We start from the raw sequence: 18122 nt of genomic DNA, 5'->3' as shown, positions 1-18122 counted from the left end.
TGTCGTGATCTCTTCTCCTGAGGACGCCAGGCAGACTGGAATGAGGGTCACCCTGTGACCCTCACCTGAAGTCCCTCTGAAAGACTGTGTCTCCACATAGCCACCCTCAGAGGCCGTCAGGGCTAGAGCCACAACATGGAGACTTGGGGGGGAACCCAATTCAGTCCCTAACACAGGGCACTGCAGGCAGATGGGCACAGGACTGGACAGACCATCAGGGAGGGTCAGGAACAGACCCGTTAGTACCAGGAGGCAGGAAGAGTAGCAGGCCCCTGGGAGCCTCAGTGCAGGACCCAGCTGCAGGGAGAGGGAGCCCAGGCTCCTGGCTCCGAGGGGGAAGCCCTGGAGGGAGATGAGTTCCTGCCGGGTGGGGTGAGGAGGAGGCGGGGGAAGCCAGGCGGGAGGTGGCCCCGGGGGTGGGACAGATGCCAGCTACAGCCAGAGAGGCACAGGAGGAAGTAGACTTCAGCCCTGGGCAGCAGCGGGTGGGAGGAGGGGCCCGGTGCCACCAGGGGAGGCGGCGCAGGTCTCAGGCACCCAGCAGTTGGAGCCCAGACACGAGGGCTTGGTGGCAAGGTGCTTGGCCCACTTTGGGGAGGACCAGCCCAAGACACTGAGGGTTAGGAGCAGCTGTCCCTGGTGGTGGCCAGGGGTACGGGGTCAGCTAGAGAGCACTGCCAATGATGGAGGCTGCCAGGACATCAGGAGGCATCTTGAGAGGCCACACGCCGACCCTGCCCAGGCAGGACGACCTCTCTGCACAGTGGACAGTGGGTGAAAGAGGACGCCCTGACATGGGCAGAGGGTAGGGCACAGCTCGCCCTCTCCACGGGGGAGGCTCTGTGCGGGGCAGCCCTGGAGCGCTGCTAGCCACCAGGCCGTGGGCCGCTTTGCCTGTCCCCGTGTGGCCTGCCGTGTTGTCTGGCCGTGGCCCTCCCGTCGCTCGTCCAAGCCTGTGTGCTGGTGAGGACCCTCCGGCCAGGGGAGGCAGAAACTAGAAGCCTGGTGGGCGGCGCTGCTGCAGAGCGGTGGCCGCCCAAGTGCAGCTGGGACCCTGCTCAGCCTGCGCCGCTCTCTCCCCAGGACACCAGGACTTCCTTGGAGAGCATCGTCTCCGTGCCCGCCTCCAGCACCTCAGGGTCTCCCAGCCGCGTCATCTACGTAAGTGGGGCCTGGGTGCGGTCGCCCCGGGGTGGCGGGGAGGCCCGTGTTCCGGCTCCTCTCCTGGGCACTCACTCATGCAGATCTCCTGGGGTCGAGTCCCCCGGATCGTACCCCAGCTCTCTGGTGACCAGAAGGCAGAGTGATGTCACCCACGATGGTGTAAACCAGCCCCATGGATGGCGTCAGGGTGTGCCAGGCGGCATGTGGGGAGGGGCAAAAGTGAAACCTGTGAGCGAGAGGTTGACTTCCAGTTGTCACGCAGCAAAACTTGTCCCTGAGAGAGCCCCAAGGTGCCACACGGGGGATGGCTTATCAGGGGAAGGAGTCCAGCCCCTTATGCTGCCCTTACCCAGATGGCAGGTGACATGGGACCAGTCACTTCTGCAGTGCCCCTGCCGGCCAGGCCAGGACCTCGGTCCTGCAGCGTGGAGGGTCCGGTTTGCTCTTTGCATTCTCCCCTCCCTTCCTCTCTGCAGTGGTGGGACACAGATTTTCTCCTGCTGTGGTTCTTAAGGGTGATGATGATGAACACTCTTTTCCTTGGGTGACTATGGCCTGTCACTGGCCTGAAGGGTGATGACACCATGGTCCTTTGGGGACATCTCCTCTGAGACTTAGTGTGCGGTCATCAAACCTGCTGTGTGACCTCAGTGAACCAGTCTCCTCTCTGAGCCTCTGGCGGTCATCTGTAGGATGAGGAGACTCTGCCCCCACTGTCCAGGGCTCACTGAGGTATCTCACAGGAGGCTCTGGGCATAGATCCTGGCCCAGAAGGAGGACGTAGGAAGTGCTCACTGCCAGCGTTGTTAGGAGTCTCCGCCAGCTTGCTCCGCTGCCATGACAAGGAAATGGGGCTGAGTGTTTGGACGAGGAGGCGGAATATCTCACAGCTCTGGAGGCTGAAGTCCAAAGTGCGGGCAGGCCTCGTTCCTCCCGAGGCCTTTTTCCTGGGCTGGTGGACAGTGCCTTCTTCCCCCTCATGGGGTCATCCCTGTGCCTGTCTGTGTCCTGATGGCCTCTGCTAACAAGGACACCAGGCATACTGGATTAGGGCCACCGCACAGACCTCACTCCACCTTAAGTACCGCTGTAAGGCCCTGTTCCCAAACAGTGGCATTCAGAGTCCTGGGAGCTGGGACTGCACCATAGGGATTCAGCCCTCAGTGCCACCATCATCGTCATGAGTAATGCTACTCGTCAGGACTGAGGATGTACATTGGACGATGTTTGCAAAGTGCCTTGCAGGGCCTGGCACCTGGAAGGTGCTCCCCAGATGGCACAAAGGGCCTGGCGCGTAGTATCTGCTCACTAAATGTGTGCTTAAATAACGGCCCTTGCAAGGGGCTTAGGTTATGTAGTGACCACATAACCATGCAGAGAGTGGTGACAGTAGCCTCCAATGTCCCAACACCGCTTTCAAGGCCACACAGAGCTGGGCTTCAGACCCAGACTCCCTGATCCGATGTCTGGGCTGTCTCCAGGGACTCCGCTGCTCCGTGCTGAAACCACCATCGCGGTCCTTTCTTCTCTCACCAGGTAGTCGCTAGCACAGCCAAGCTCCAAGACCCCACGGCCCAGGGAACCCAGCTGGGATGGGGCTAGGCTGTGACCGTGTCCTCCACGGACTTCCAGTCCACTGAGTACTTGGCTTCAGGTGGGATGGGGGCCAAGGAAAGGTGCAGGACTCTGGTGGGTGAGGACTCCCTGGCCAGAGTGTCCACGTTGTGTCTGAACTCGGTGGAGCCTCCTGCTGGACAGATAGGTGCGCCTGCTTCAGTGTCAGATGCGATGGTATCCAGCACCCAGATCTAAACTACCAGTTCTTAGGTTGACACCGTGAGCAAGCACTGGCCATGAACAGTGGGCAGCCAGGCCCCAGGACGCCCTGCCCCGCAGCCTTCTTTCAGCCTCAGAGCCCACTGACTAGGCAGGCGCCTGGCCTGCACCCCGGGGGTGGCTCAGAGAGCTGCAGACTCACAGGTGCCCGGCCTCTCACACAGCATCTGAGCAAGGACACCACTGCCCAGGAGCTCCCAGAGCCCAGGAGGCCCACAGGCCAGAACGCCCTAGTCTGTCTCCCAAATCAGGCAGCGGGCAATCCCTGTGCTCGAACTCCTTCCTGGGACATGGCAGGCTGGAACAAGCCCTCTTGGCTCCGAGTGGGGCCCGGCTTGTCTTTCCTTCCCTGCTGGGGTACCCACCCTGGCTGGGTGCAGGACACACGCCTGGCCCCAGGAGGGTGAGCTCATTCCATGGCCACTCAGGCTGGCACAGGACACCAGTGCCAGCTCCTGCCAGCCAGGATGCTGGTCATCAAACACTGTCTCCTCTGATCGCCCCAGGCAGGCGGAGATGGTCCCCCATCACATCCATGTGGCAAAATTCCTGGGGTGCTGTGCCGTCTCCTGTAGACCTGCACTTGGGGCAGCAGGTGGGGCCTCATTTACCTTCACATCGGGGACCAGACCTGCGCACAGCACGGGGACTCTCACAATGATCTGTCCACTGCCTCCTCTATTACACAAGTAATGCACATCTACCCATCACTCATGTCTGGGGTCAGCACGAGGCGGGAGTGCGTGCCGTGGCCGCCCCTCGGGAACGCAGGGCGAGGCTGTGCACAGCTCCCCGAGGGCCTCTTCCCTCTGGTGTGATTTGTCAACACTGGAGTCACACGAGCAGTGTGTGCCCTCTTCTGGCACCAAGTGGCCTGTGCTGCGGTGGCAGGAGCTCGTGGTGACGGTGGGATCACACAGGGTCGTAGCATGGCTTCTTGGCTAGATGGAGTATAGGGGAGAAGAAAGCTGAGAAAAAGCACTGTCCACCTGCCCAGTGGCCTTCCCAGGGAGGAGCAAGCCTGGGAGCCTGGGCACAGGAGGCCGTGGGGCTACAGGGCCACCCCACGGCTGTCTGAGTTTGTGGACGGGCGGCCACTGGGCCATCCACATCCAGCAGCCCGCCAGCCCTGGGCCCACTGCCAGGGACAGGAGGCCTGAGGATGGAGGGGACTAGCCTGGGGCCAGGTGCCTCCCAGACCCAGGCCCTGTGGCTACTCAGGAAAAGCCCAGAGGACAGGTAACTGAGGGAGGTGAGTGTGGGGGGCATGGCCTCTTAATGACCTGAGAAACTCAGGTCTGAGGCATCTTACTGGAGCCATGACCGCTGAGGCCCACTGCGGTCCAGCGACGTACCAACCCATTAGGCATCCCCTCTGCAGGAGACGAGACCCACAGAGCTCTGCCGACTTTAGCAAACGCTGCAGTGACTTTAATTCATTTTGTCCAGGGTGTCCTGAGCACTTGGCCATGACAAGCTTGGAGTTAGGGGCAGGGGCTCAATGAGGGATTAAATGGGGTCCGGGGACCCTCTAGTGTTGTCTGGGTCACAGATGAAGACCAGTCCCTTCCCGACAGGAAGAAAATAAAACAGCTCCTAGATGGGAAGGACCCCGAGGAGGCCCTCTGGAGCCTGAGAGGCGGGAGGCCAGGCAGGGGAAGGGGTCAGCAAGAGCAAGTCCCCGATGAGGAATGGACTAGTGATGGGGAACTGCAGGGGTCAGGGTGGCGGGTGTGACGGGGAGCAGGGGGCCAGGCTGAGCAGGCAGGAGGGCCACACCCCGAGTCCTGGGCTCTGGTTCCCTACTGCCCCCAAAGGCAGAGGAATGCCTGGAAAATGCCGGCAGGCTGACCACCATGACTGCACGTGGACGGCTCGGGGTTGGACCTGGGGTCTCCTGCCCTGTCCTGGGCTCCAGAAGGACCAGCCAGAGTCGAGACATCAGGCTTCCTTCTCGCCCTGGGCCATGCAAAGAGCAGGTCGGCCCGAAGGCCCGGAGTCCTGGCAGAGCCTGGGTCTGCCTGTTGTCAGGGTGGGCTTGCTGCAGGAGGCCAGCCAGTGCTGCTGGCTCTAGAGATGGTGCAGGGGGGGTCTGGCCACAGCACACCGTGGGCGTGGGGAGAGGCTGTGGGCAAGCAGGCTGGGGGCAGGAAGCCCTCATTCAGGGGCTCCTGTGGGACTCACAGTGCCCCCTGAGGAAGGGCTGCCTGGGTTTGAGCTGCAGGAGTATGGGGTGAGCTAGGGAGACTCCCCTGCGGCAGGACAGGACAGGGGAGCACATCAGCAGAAAGCATAGACTCTCGGGTCGGACAGCACCATGCTGCCCCTGCTGTGTGACTCTGAACAAGTTGTCCAACCTCTCTGGGCTCCTCATCTGTCATAAGGAGTTACTGTGAGAGTTCCTGTCACAGACCTGCTGTAATATTTTGTGAGTTCACAGTAAAAGGTGGCAGTTGTCTCAGGTCCAGCCTGTGTGTCACCTGCTGCTGCTACTGAGGGTGTCTTCGTGCAGACCCTGCAGGAGAGGCCTTGAGCAGGCTGCTGTGGGCCAGCAGGGTCCAGATCAGAGCACCTGGGGCTGGAAAGTGCCCCGGGCAGCCCAAGGACCACCCAGGGCCAGAGCCAGGGCCAGGGCCAGGCAGTGGGCGGGTGGGCGTTGGAGCTAGTGTGCCAGCACAGGGCGGAGTGGGAGCAGGCGGGCAGAGTGGACCAGGTGGCAGGCGGCCAGGCGGGCACTCTGAGAGCAACCCTGCAGCACCACAGGCTGGGTCGGCAAGCGCCCGTGAGCACCTTCTGTGGGCAGGTGCATGAGGGCCAGGGCCAACCCATCAGATGCCGGGGCTCACGCGTGCCAAGGTGCATGCACCAGTGTGTGTGTGTCTGTGTACTCACTGGGTGGGTGTGAGGGTGATCGTGTGTGTGCATGCAAGTTTCTAGGGGGTCCGTGTGTGCAAGTAGGTGTGCCAATATGCAGGTGTGTGCTGTGAGTGCAGGAGTGAGTGTGTGGGCCTGTGGGTGTCTGATTGTGGGTGTGCATGAGTGTGCACTACCATGTGGAGAGGTGCTGTGTAGGGACATGTCCCTCTGCAGTCAGACTGCACATCCTCCGTGAGCATAGACGTGCACTGGCTCCTGTGTGCATACGTGAGTCTGAGCACATGTGTGTGTGCCTGTCCTGCATCTCACCGTCTGGCAGGCCTGTGCCGGGCTCATGGGTCTCGACCTCTCCGCCTGGGAGCCCTCTGTTGACGCAGTTGGAGAGAGCGTGCTCGGGACCGCAGGGCCCTCTGGAGGCTGGCACGGGGCAGGCTGTCCCAGCTGAGTCTCCTGCCCCTGGGCAGTGTCCCGGCTCTGGGCTTGGGGCGGCTGCCGCCTGGGACCTGGGACACGGGTCACTTCCTGCCTCTGCTCTGTCCTCCCTCAGGCGAAGCTTGGAGACGAGATCCTTGACTACAGGGACTTGGCCGCGCTTCCCAAAAGCAAGGCCATCTACAACATCGACCGCCCAGACATGATCTCCTACTCGCCCTACGTCAGCCACTGCGCGGGCGACAGGCAGAGCCGCAGCGAGGTACGGCCTCCGCGTGGCCCGTGGGCAGGAGCCTCCCTCACGGGGGCGTTCTGACAGGATCCCGCCAGTGTCCTCCGCTCTGCGGGCTCCCCAGGCCCTCGGGTGACCTGCCACACCTCACTCACTAGTGCCCAGTGCTCTGGCTCTAAGCACCCCTCACTGAAGGGCCTGCAAGGGCCTCGTTAAAGGAGCAGGCAGTAGGCAGCAGGAGCAGGAGCAGGCAGCAGAACAGGCTGCCGTTGGGAAGGGATAGAACCTGGGTGAGAACCTGGCTCCTCCTGAGTGCTGGAGTATTGTCATGAAGCAGGAAATGCAGTTTTCCTGGCCAGGACTTCCCGGCCGCACCCAGCCCCACCAGCCAGCACGCTCCTGCTCTCCTTGGTGACTCCCGAGCCAGTTCCACCCCCTGGTGACCACGAATTACTTCGCAGTGTTGCTGGAGCGTCCTCTGTTACGTGGTGACTTCTAAATGAGGCCGCCCTTCTCCATCTGACCTGGGTTCATTGGAGGTTCTCGCTGCTCTTTCTGTGGCCCTGAGATCTCGGTGTCCCTGTGGCCGAGGCGCTGGGCCACAGGCCTGAGCGTGGAGCCTGAGTGTAGCCAGGCACAGGTGCTCACAGGGCAGGGACACCGGGGCCTTTCAAGCATGATTCCTTTGGTCCTCCTCATTCTGTGACTTCTCAAAATGAGGAAAATGAGGGCTGAGCCCCAGGGCACCGTGCACAGCAGGTGGGTGCAGGGAAGTCCAACCTGGGCCTGATGTGACCAGGCACCTGCTCAGGTCACAGCTGCCGGGCACAGCTGCGGGGCTTTGGGGGCCAAGCAGGAGAGAGATGACTCAGGGATAGCAGGTGCCCCTGCTGACCACGAGAGCCTGAGAGTGTGGTGACAAGCCTCACTGTTACTGAGAGACCCCAGGAAGGGTGAGGCAGGGGGGTCCAGCCTGTACCCCCTGCCCGTGCCCCAGCCCTAGGTTCCCATCACCCTCTTTCCCCTAGCCCCCTTCCCCTCCTTCCAGAGAAAACCTGGTGATGTGCACACAGAGTGTGGCAGGTGTCCTGAGCCTGCAGGCTTCCGTTATGGGAAGACGTGTGTCTCGAGAGCGGTGGGGCATGGCGAGTGGCCAAGCCAGGCTCCAAGCCTGGGAGCCCCTTTCTCTGAGTGCCCTGGACCCCATTTCTCCAAGAGTCCTGCAGTCCATTCTGCGTCTCCTGGGGTGGGTTCATTCCCGTGTGCAGGCTCACGTCTGGGTACACCTTGACCCACTGTTGCCTGCTGGTCCCCAAACCACCCCTTCACCCCCAAAGTAGTGCCTAGTGTCACAGTGCTGACAGGTCACTCTGTTGTGTCCACAGTCTCCTCAGTTGCTCTCGCCAACGCCGACTGAGGTAACCACCCTCCTGCCTGTGCCCTGTTTGCTATGGTGCTGCTGCCCACCTGTTATAAAGATAACCAGCCACGGCGCCCTGGGAGGGCCTCGGGGCTCCTGGCTGCAGAGCCTGGGCCTCAGCCCCCAGGGCTCGGGCACCTGACTCAGTGTTGGTTATTTTTATAATCACGCCTCGTCTGCATGCTTTCCTGCGCCTGCCAGCCCCGCCCTCATGGACGCCTGGACACGGCAGCACCTGAGCGGGTTGTGGTCTGGGTCATGGCTCTCTGGGTTAGTTCAGGTTCACTTCATGCCCAATCAGGGTGCACGGGATCTCCTGGCCCTGCAGGGAGCACTCTGAAAACATCTCTGTAGCAAAAACCTTTCTCCTTAGCCGTCTGGGACATTCCTGTTTCTCAGAAATCGGTCAGTGAGGTGGACTGTAGCCCACCAGGCTGCAGCTTGCACTGCGGCGCAGGGAGGGGCAGGTGGGGTATCACAGGACCCATGAGCAAGGGACAGCAAGAGCTGGCGGTGCAGAGCGTGTGCCGTCCACTGGGCTCCAGTCCTCATCTCCTCACCGGCCCCTAGGAGCTGTCCACCAGCCACTGTCATCATGCGTGCTCCATAAGTCACTAAAGCACTGGTGACCTCTGACGGGTGACCTCTGACAGGCCCAGCTGGCCATCCTTGCACTGCCTCGTTACCCACACAGGGAAACCCCGAGAGGGACGTCGGCTCCTCCCACGGAGGAGGTCAAGGCCCGCTGGACAGCACGCTCTAGAACGAGCCCAGCCTCATGGCAAAGCCCCCCAGAAGGTGCCCCCAGACACAAGCACACATTTGGTCAACGGGAGGCTACACAGCCCACAGGCTTCTGGTGGTCACTACGGCCCTGGGGCCTTGGGCGCCCTCACTGGGACCACCTTCCTCCTGCCCGCTCATCCTCAGCAGGGTTCCCAGGAGATGGAATCTCCTTATCTCACTGGACCCCATCCTTCCCCTCCTTCCTTGTAGTTCTGGGGAGCCAGAATCTTCTGTCTAGTCCCTGTCCGGTCCCTCCACCTGGCTCCTTAGTCTGCCCTTAGAAACAGCACTGGGGGCAAAGGGCAGCCATGTTACCCTGCTGCTGCAGATGGCAGGTCACCTTGCCTCGGAATGGGCTGCAGGTGGGCATCAGACCTCAAACCCCTGGGTCCAGGCTTGCAGCAACCCAGCAGGCCAGAGGCCAGCTCACACTAAGCTCCCCAACCCACAGTGGCCAGGAGACAGGACAGCCTGAGGTGCACAGCTGGTGGCTGGGCCTGGCAGAGGATGCCAGAGGTGGCAGGGGCTCCAGCCGGGCAGGAGAAGGAGCCCATGAGAGGGACAGGGTGTGCAGGCAGGAATGTGGCCTCAGGCGGCAGGGAGGGAAACCCTGAAGGCCACGGTGAGCTCAGGCAGGCCGGGCAGCCATGAGCGCCAGACCAGCCCCCGCTCATCCTGGTGGTGCTGCGAGGGGTGGAACAGCGGTCAGCCCTCGTCAGGGTTCTGGGTGGGCTGGCATGATCCAGGCCACGGGGCCACGCTGCAGGGGTTAGGGCAGGCTGCTCCCCTCGCCATGGGGCCGTGCCATCCCATGCCTCCACTGCCCACTGACTGCTCCCAGCAGTCCTCCTGCTTGGACAGGCCAGATATCAGTGCCTGTGGTCCCCCTCAGCTGGGCCTAGGCCCACAGGGGCACCTCCTCTCCCTGAACTGCACACGAGGAGTCCCCTTTGGCACTAGAGGCTCTAGATGGTTCTCAAGCTCTGTTTCAAGGAGCCCCAGGTGCTGGGAGGGCTGGGGGGAGTGGAGGGTGCTGGAGCCCCAGCCCACAGGAGGCACCTAGAGAGGGGAGGCCGCGGTGCCTGATGGGACAGGGACCATGCTTAGGCCAGGGGCCTGTCAGCATCAGGGCCAGGCTGAACCTGGCTCTTCAGACGGGCCTGGCAGGGAGATTTCATGTTGGGGTCATGTTGAGTCAGCCCCTGGGGCCGGGGGGGCGAATGCCGAGGGGGTGGGGGTGGGGGTGGGTGAGGGGGGTGTGCTCTCACCTCAGGGATTCACGAGCTGTGTCTTCCCTCCCAGGGGGACCAAGATGACCGGTCCTACAAGCAGTGCCGGACCTCCAGCCCCAGCTCCACCGGCTCTGTCAGCCTTGGGCGCTACACCCCGACCTCACGGTCACCCCAGCACTACAGCCGTCCAGGTACTCGGTCCCCTGGCTCATAGCCCCCAACAAAACTGTCCTTGTGGTTGCTTTTGAGGTTACAAAGTGGGCTCTTACGCAGCTAGGAACATGGCCGAGAGTGGGACTGTCCATGGGTGGCCGGTGGAGTTAGTGGTATACAGAGAGCCTGCTCCCGTCTGGGGGGAGGCAGTCAGGTACCTGTTGGTCACGGCATCGCCCAGGAAGCACACAGCGGGAAGCGGTGGCTGAGCGCACATGTCACAGGAAGGCAGGAGAACACAAGGGCAGGGATGGCTGTGAAACTTGAGTGTGGAGGAAAATCAGTGGCCAGAGAAAGAGTCGGAATACGCATAGCATGTCCCCTGTTCTCGGTTAGTCACTGCAGGGAAAGCCATCCTCGTGGGAAAGTTGGCATGAGGTCAGGGCAGAGCCCCGCGGAGGGTCCCCTCCACCCATGTCACCTCGTCCCAGCCTGCACCCAGCTGTGCGTTGCTCTACCTCAGCTTTAAGACTCCTTGGCCCCCGGAGTGTCCAAGCCCAGGGGTGCACAGGGACGCTGCCTCTCTGAGGGATCTTTCCAGGCTGTTTCCTTGGTCAACTGTGCATGACCCCATTTCCACCTCTGTGACGACAGCGCTGATGTGAGCAAACCTGGTGGAAAAATCCAGTCATTCATTTGCAAAGTCACTTTCATTGGCTCTTTGCAATGTGCCAATAAGTGTGCCCAATAAGTGTGAAGAGAGGGGATGAGAGAGTGAGTGAGTGAGTGAGTGAATGAATGAGTGCCTGAGTGAGTGAGTGAGTGAGGAATGAATGAATGAGTGAGTGAGTGAGTAAATGAATGAGTAAGTGAATGAGTGAGTGAGTGAGGAATGAATGAGTGGGTGGGTGGGTGAGTGAGTGGGTGAGTGAATGAGTGAGTGAGTGGGTGAGTGAATGAATGAATGAGTGGGTGGGTGAGTGAGTGAGTGAGTGAGTGGGTGAGTGAATGAATGAATGAGTGAGTGGGTGGGTGAGTGGGTGAGTGAATGAATGAATGAGTGAGTGGGTGGGTGAGTGGGTGAGTGAATGAATGAATGAGTGGTGGGTGAGTGAGTGGGTGAGTGAGTGAGTGAGTGGGTGAGTGAGTGGGTGGGTGAGTGAGTGGGTGGGTGGGTGAGTGAATGAATGAATGAGTGGGTGGGTGGGTGAGTGAGTGGGTGAGTGAATGAGTGAGTGAGTGGGTGAGTGAATGAATGAATGAGTGAGTGAGTGGGTGGGTGAGTGAGTGAGTGGGTGAGTGAATGAATAAATGAGTGGTGGGTGAGTGAGTGGGTGGGTGAGTGAGTGGGTGAGTGAGTGAGTGAGTGGGTGAGTGAATGAATGAATGGGTGGGTGAGTGAGTGAGTGAGTGAGTGGGTGGGTGAGTGAATGAATGAATGAATGGTGGGTGAGTTAGTGGGTGGGTGAGTGAGTGGGTGGGTGAGTGAATGAATGAATGAGTGGTGGGTGAGTGAGTGGGTGAGTGAGTGAGTGAGGAATGAATGAATGAGTGAGTGAATGAATGAGTAAGTGAATGAATGAGTAAGTGAATGAGTGAGTAAGTGAATGAGTGAGTGAGTGAGGAATGAATGAATGAGTGGGTGGGTGGGTGAGTGAGTGGGTGAGTGAATGAGTGAGTGAGTGGGTGAGTGAATGAATGAATGAGTGGGTGGGTGAGTGAGTGGGTGAGTGAGTGAGTGAGTGAGTGGGTGAGTGAGTGAGTGAGTGGGTGAGTGAGTGGGTGAGTGAGTGAATGAATGAATGAGTGGGGGAGTGGGTGGGTGGGTGAGTGAGTGAGTGGGTGAGTGAGTGAGTGAGTGGGTGAGTGAGTGAATGAATGAATGAGTGGGTGGGTGGGTGGGTGAGTGAGTGAGTGAGTGGGTGAGTGAGTGAATGAATGAATGAGTGGGTGAGTGGGTGGGTGGGTGAGTGAGTGAGTGGGTGAGTGAGTGAGTGGGTGAGTGAGTGAGTGAGTGGGTGAGTGAGTGAGTGAGTGAATGAATGAATGAGTGGGTGAGTGAGTGGGTGAGTGAGTGAATGAATGAATGAGTGGGTGAGTGGGTGGGTGGGTGAGTGAGTGAGTGGGTGGGTGAGTGAGTGGGTGGGTGAGTGAGTGAGTGGGTGGGTGAGTGAGTGGGTGAGTGAGTGAGTGAATGAATGAGTGCCTGAGTGAGTGAGTGAGTGAGGAATGAGTGAGTGAGGAATGAATGAATGAGTGGGTGAGTGAATGAATGAGTGAGTGAGTGAATGAATGAATGAGTGAGTAAATGAATGAGTAAGTGAATGAGTGAGTGAGGAATGAATGAATGAGTGGGTGGGTGGGTGAGTGAGTGGGTGAGTGAGTGAGTGGGTGGGTGAGTGAGTGGGTAAGTGAGTGAGTGAGTGAGTGGGTGAGTGAGTGGGTGAGTGAGTGGGTGGGTGAGTGAGTGAGTGGGTGGGTGAGTGAGTGGGTGGGTGAGTGAGTGAGTGAGTGAGTGAGTGGGTGGGTGAGTGAGTGAGTGAGTGGGTGGGTGAGTGAGTGGGTGGGTGAGTGAGTGGGTGGGTGGATGAGTGAGTGGGTAAGTGGGTGGTAAGTGAGTGGATGAGTGAGTGGATGAGTGAGTGGGTGAGTGAGGGGGGAGCAGATGCATGTGGGAACGAGTGGGTGGGCAGTCGGGGGGTCAGTGGGTGATCTCTTTGCTGACTGGACCACTCACCACATCATGGGGAGCCTGGGCTTGTTGACAGGTGGCCCAAGGCTAAGGCCCAGAGGGCTAAGGCTTGGACCCTGCGTGAGGCCTGAGGATGTGGTGAGAGACCACTCCTGGCCTTTGGAGCTGCCCTCCAACTGGGTCCGTGATCCCAAGGAGACCCCCAGGTGGAGTGACAGGCATGGCTCAGGGGCCTGTGCTCCCCTGGAGCCCCAGCCTGAGGCTCTGGGCCAAAGCCTTAGGCTGCTGCATGTTCTTCATGGGGCAGCCCTTGGAGGGTCTCCCGGTGCCTTCCTGGAGAGGGGAGGCACAACTGTTCCTAGGCCCTTGGGGACTAGGACGGTTCATGGCTGGATGGCCAGGGCTGACGCCTTGCTCTCTGTCACCCGCAGCTGGTACTGCGAGTGTGGGTACCAGTAGCTGCCTCTCCCTGTCCCAACACCCCAGCCCCACCTCCGTGTTCAGACATCATTACGTCCCCTACTTCCGAGGTAAGGCGCGCAGTGCTGTGGGTGCTCGTCCTGTGTCGGCCGCATGGCTTCCCGGAGCCCTGTGTCTCCTGCCCCATGTCCCTCGCTGTGTGTGTCCTGTGTCCGGCTCCGTTTCTGTTGGTGTGCACGTGTTCCTGGCAGGGAAAGGCTGGTAGCTGGTGAGGCGAAGGCACAGGTGGAGGGCCGGGGCCACTCTGTGCTTAGGTCAGATCCTCTCACCTCCCACAGCAGCCCACGGGCCCAGGTTCGCGAGTGTTGGTTTAGGAGCAGAAGCTCAGCTGTAGAGCAGGGTGGCCTTGGCCTCCCAGCCAGGAGGTGCACCACGCAGCCCCAACCCTGGCTCTTCCCAGGGTGCAGACCCACACACCCCATGTCCCTGCAGGGACATGAGCACACACACAAAAAAACCCAGACATGGCCAACCTCCTGCTCGCCTCTACGCTGAGGGCTTAACTGTGTCCCCCAAATTCACATGTTAAAGTCCTAACACCCCCCATGTGACTGGAGAGAGGGCTTTTGATGAGGTGCATCAGGTCAGTTAGATGAGGTCCCCAGGAGGGGTGCTGATCCACCAGGCTGGAGGCTGTAAGGAGAGGACATGGCCCTGCACTTGTCTCTGCACATTCAGAGGGGGCCCCGTGAGCCACATGAGCCAGACGCAGCCATGGACAAGCCAGGAAGAGGGCCTTAGAGGACACACCCTGCCCACCTGCACCGTGACCTCCAGCCTCCACAACTACGAGAAAATGTGCACCTGCCGTCGCAGGCCCAGCCTGAGCTGTCCTGTTACAGAGCCAGCTGACAGACGCCACGGAAAGACACTCGGGCCAGTGGAGGACCCACGATAGAGACCTGGCTGGTTCCCCGAGTGACACACCAAGTGCACTATCCCTCACGGCTGTGGAGTCGGACATCTCTGGGGACTCCTCCAGAGGCAGCTGGATCCTGTGACAGTCAGGGGCTGGGCCATGGCCCTCCCGTGCTTCATCCCAGGGTTCACCAGCTGGTCCAGTAGAGGAGCCTGGTGGTCACACCTCCCTCCCCCCTGGTGGGCCACCCCTGCAGCTCCTGGGCAGTGTTGACAGCTGGGAGGAGACTCAAAGCCCGAAGCAGGCTCCGCAGCAGGGGCCAGCCCCAGAGGCCCTGCCGCATGTGTGCTCGCTGTCCTGTCCGAGGGAGCTGAGCAGCCGGGGCTCACAGCCCGCCTCCAGGCCACTTCTCGGACCTCTCTCGCACCACGAGGCCCTGGATCTTGAGCTGTCCTCTCATCTGCCAGGGCCTTGCTGTGGGTGGAGCCATGCACCCGTGAGGTCCCCCGCAGGGTGTGCCAGAGCGAGGGCAGGCAGTGGACATTCACTGTCCCTGCCACTCTCCCCTGACCCCCAGGCAGCCACCATAAGCAGCTCCTTGGAGGGCCTAGAGCCAGAGCTAACCCTGGTGAGCCTCCTCCACCCACATCTGCGTCTCCACCCTGGACTCCTATCACTCTGCGATGAAGAAAGACGGGGAGGGGACCCCAGTCAGGGCAGGCCTTCGGGCTGCAGTGTTCCTGCTCCAGTCCGGCCAGCGGGCAGCACCCCATTCGCAGCCCAGGGGAGGGGGCGAGGGAAGGAGGCAGGGTGGAAGGCAGCCAGCCCTCCTCCACCCCTGCAAAGAAGAGACTGGGTTCAGGCCCCACCCACCTGCCCACTGAAACGTGGTTCAGAGCCTGGGGTGCTCGGACTCCCCGAGGCTCGGAGGCCCCAACCCTGGGGGTGCTCTGAGTGGCGCTTTGTTACTGGAGTGCAGTCTCCGCCCTGTTGCTTCCTGGCCACTTTAGCTGCCACACCCTTTGCTCAGAAACCAGAGGAAGCTCCTGCCCCCCTCTCTGGTGTCAGATGCAGGGAGCCTGATGCCCACAGTTTCACCCTGTGCCTGACTCCATGGCCATCTGTGACCTTGGGGGCCCCAGGTCTTTGCAGAACCTGCTCTGGAGGAGGCCAAGGCTCAGGGGACTTCCTGGTTCGAGATCCCAAATCAGAGCCCAAATTTAGGCTTCAACCCGACACGTACTCACAAGTCATGTCCACCCCAGGTCCACTCCAAGGCCACACTAGAGGGAGCCTGTCATCTCCCAGCTCATGGGCTGCAGCATATCCCAGCCTCTGGGCACTCAGTTGTCCACCTCTCACTCAGACACAGGCCCGGCGTCTGCCCTTCCCTAGGAGGGCCCCGCGAGGTTCTCTCCTGGGGCACCTTGGCCTCTGCTCAGCAGAGCTTTCCTGCTGGGCGACACCATGGGTGGAGGGCTCCCAGGCAGCCGCACCCCCACCCCAGCTTGCTGGTGCTTTCCCAGCCTGGTGGCTGCTGGCAGGGGCCCTGCGTGTGCCTCTCCTCTTCCCACCCAGCCCAGCCACACCTTCCCGCTGAGGCTCAGTGCCCAGGGACGCCCTCCCACCAAGACCCACATTCAGCAGAGGAGCTGGGGGCAGCATTGGCACTGAAGCGAGAAGTTCAGTCCCGGTGTGTCCCTGGGGTAGGTGGGTTTAAACTTGACCTCTTTGCCTGTTAAGAGCCAAGCAGCAGGACAGGTGTGGGGTGCCCAGGGGACTCTGTGCTGCCGAGGCCCAGTGTCGGGACAGCCACTTGCTGACTAGTGAGCCTTCTCCTAACCGTGTGGTGTGAGAAGGAAGGGAGGGGGCGGCTCGGATGTGGAGTCAGCCCAAGGCTGCTGCCCCCACTCACTGTGCCCTAGGTAGCTCTTCACCTCGCCCACTGTCCCCTCCCTCTGCTCTGAAGTGGGGCCCTCTGGGGGGGTGGTCCGTGACTGAGGTGGGAGGGGCTTGGTCCTGACAGCACTTGAACTTGGCCATGAGCTGGACTTGCTTTGGTACCACCTTGAGAAAGTTGGACAAGAGCAGGCCAGAGAGCTCCAAGTTGGCACGGCTGGAGCAACGGAATGAAGCTGTCACATTGTAAACCCCACACGCCGTGAATGTCCACGAGTCCCCACTGAGACAAGAAAGGACTGAGGACAAATCAACAGGGAGAAGACAGATCCGCCGTTCAGAGGGTGCCGAGCAGCGTGGGCGGGGCTCTCTCGGGAGCTGGCACCTCTCCACCCGGTGTGGCCAGGGCCTTCACCTGGGTCTTCTCTCCAGAGAGGCAGTTTAGGAGGGGGGACAAAGAGAGCAGCTCTGCTGTGGAGGAACCTTGTGGCGCCCGCCAGCCAGGCCGTGGCCTGGACAGGAGACCCTGTTGACAGCATTTGCCTGGCTGCCCGAGGAAGGGCAGCTCCCCACCCCCCCACCCCCGTGGTCTGCCTCCCCGACACGAGCCCCGTGTGTCCTGGGAAAGGAGCAAAAAGATCCAGCTGAGGAACTTTCCAGAAAGGCCTGCCAGCACTTCCCGGGACCAGTCATCACCAGCAGGGAATCCGCAAGACTGGCCCGGCCGGAGGAGCATGGGAGACGTGCCAGCTAATGTAATGTGTCCTCCTGGGACGGAGAGAGGACACCAGGCAAAATCCACATGGCGTGGCATTTAGATGATGCCGTGAGCCAAGGTCAGGGGGCACCAGCCGGAGCACGTGCCTGGGAAGGTGTGACTACCTGAAACTGTCCTCAAATCAAGCATGAGTTTAAACTGGAAGAAGAGGAAGGGGCCCATGGCCAGGGGCTGCCCACCCACGAATAGGCTCACCCGGGACAGAAGTTCCCCAGGACGTGACCCCCTGCAGGAGGAGCCCTGAGCCCCTGCCTGGGGACTTTACCAGTAAAGCTCAAGGAGGAGCTGGCCACTGAGCGATGGCTAGACCCAGGCTGGGGCAGGCATGCTGAGGGAAAACGCAGCAGAGCGCTCCTGGTGGCACCACAGGGCCCATGGCAGTGGTGCGTTTGAGAGAGGAAACCACCTGGGGACAAGTGGCGCCTGTGCAGAGAAGGGGCCCTGCACCCTGGGCCACCCTCCTGAAGGCTGGAGCTGCACTCAGCAAGTGCACCAGGAGGAGCCGTGCAGAGGCCAGGGCTGGGGAGGCCTGGAGGACTTGGTGGTGGCATCTCAGACACAACCCTAGGTGGACAAATTCAGTGACCAATGCTAGAGGCCCCTGAGGGCAGGTGTGCAGCAGGCCTGGTGGGTCACTGGGGCCACCACAGCTGTGCCTCAGCTTCCCCATGGTCTTGGGGCCCTGGGTATATCTGTCCTGAGGTGCACAGGCACACGGGCACACTGGCGCCCCAGTCTGGTGTACAGTTTCCAGGGCCCCTGCATAATAGGCTGAGCCCCGGGGAGGGACAGGGAGCCTTTGACATGTTAGATCCTAAGTGGTGGAGAAGGAGCATTCTAGACAAGGGCCAGCTCAGCCTAGCGATGGCGCCTGACGCGAATGTCCCAGCCCCCTGCAGTTGGCACGGATGCGTTTTTTTAAAGGCCGTGCTTCTGTCCTGTGTGGCTGCCCTTGGGGGGATCTAGTCAGTCACCGTGGGGAGAAGAGGTCCGGGGTTTCCTCTTGTTGCTCATTGGTCCCACCCCCATGGTGTGAAGGCCCTGCGGCCACCTGGAGTGGCCGGAGCCGGCAGACTTGGGGAAGCCCAGGGGGTCTGTGCTGTTGGAAGGGAGGTAGTTACAGCAAAGCAGGCATCTGAAGTCCCGTCAGTGTCAGCAGGTGAAGTCAGCGTCACACCCAGGTGGGACAAAGTGCTCCAGATTGGAGTTGCCTGCCCCTTTGTGGCCTCAGCCTGGTGTGGGCCACGGTGGGGGTCAGCCCGAGCTGAGCCCTCTGCCCCTG

General features: G+C 60.9%; 1 protein-coding gene across 16 annotated transcripts in view; it reads left to right on the top strand.

Annotated features, from left to right (window-relative positions):
- Ablim2 (actin binding LIM protein family member 2) overlaps positions 1-18122 on the top strand; it is a 146276-nt gene that overhangs the window by 88735 nt on the left and 39419 nt on the right. For 8 of the 16 annotated variants that reach the window (XR_009224830.1, XR_009224822.1, XR_009224823.1 and 5 more), the window contains 5 exons: positions 1084-1161; positions 6425-6571; positions 7927-7959; positions 10050-10170; positions 13256-13354. Coding sequence is in view for 1 of the 16 variants with exons in the window: in XM_058572440.1 (XP_058428423.1) it covers positions 1084-1161; positions 6425-6571; positions 7927-7959; positions 10050-10170; positions 13256-13354 (478 nt within the window). In the remaining 15 variants the exon portion in view is untranslated. The remainder of the gene's footprint in view (positions 1-1083; positions 1162-6424; positions 6572-7926; positions 7960-10049; positions 10171-13255; positions 13355-18122) is intronic. The other 8 variants (XR_009224824.1, XR_009224831.1, XR_009224832.1 and 5 more) reach the window with 3 other exon arrangements.

The sequence above is a fragment of the Marmota monax genome, unplaced genomic scaffold (assembly GCF_021218885.2).
Source record: "Marmota monax isolate L192 unplaced genomic scaffold, Marmota_monax_Labrador192_F-V1.1 WCK01_AAM20220418_F8-fsc00009, whole genome shotgun sequence".
Classification (NCBI taxonomy): Eukaryota; Metazoa; Chordata; class Mammalia; order Rodentia; family Sciuridae; genus Marmota; species Marmota monax.
The sequence above is the reverse complement of the archived record's forward strand: the minus strand, read 5'-3'. Positions and strand labels throughout refer to the sequence as shown.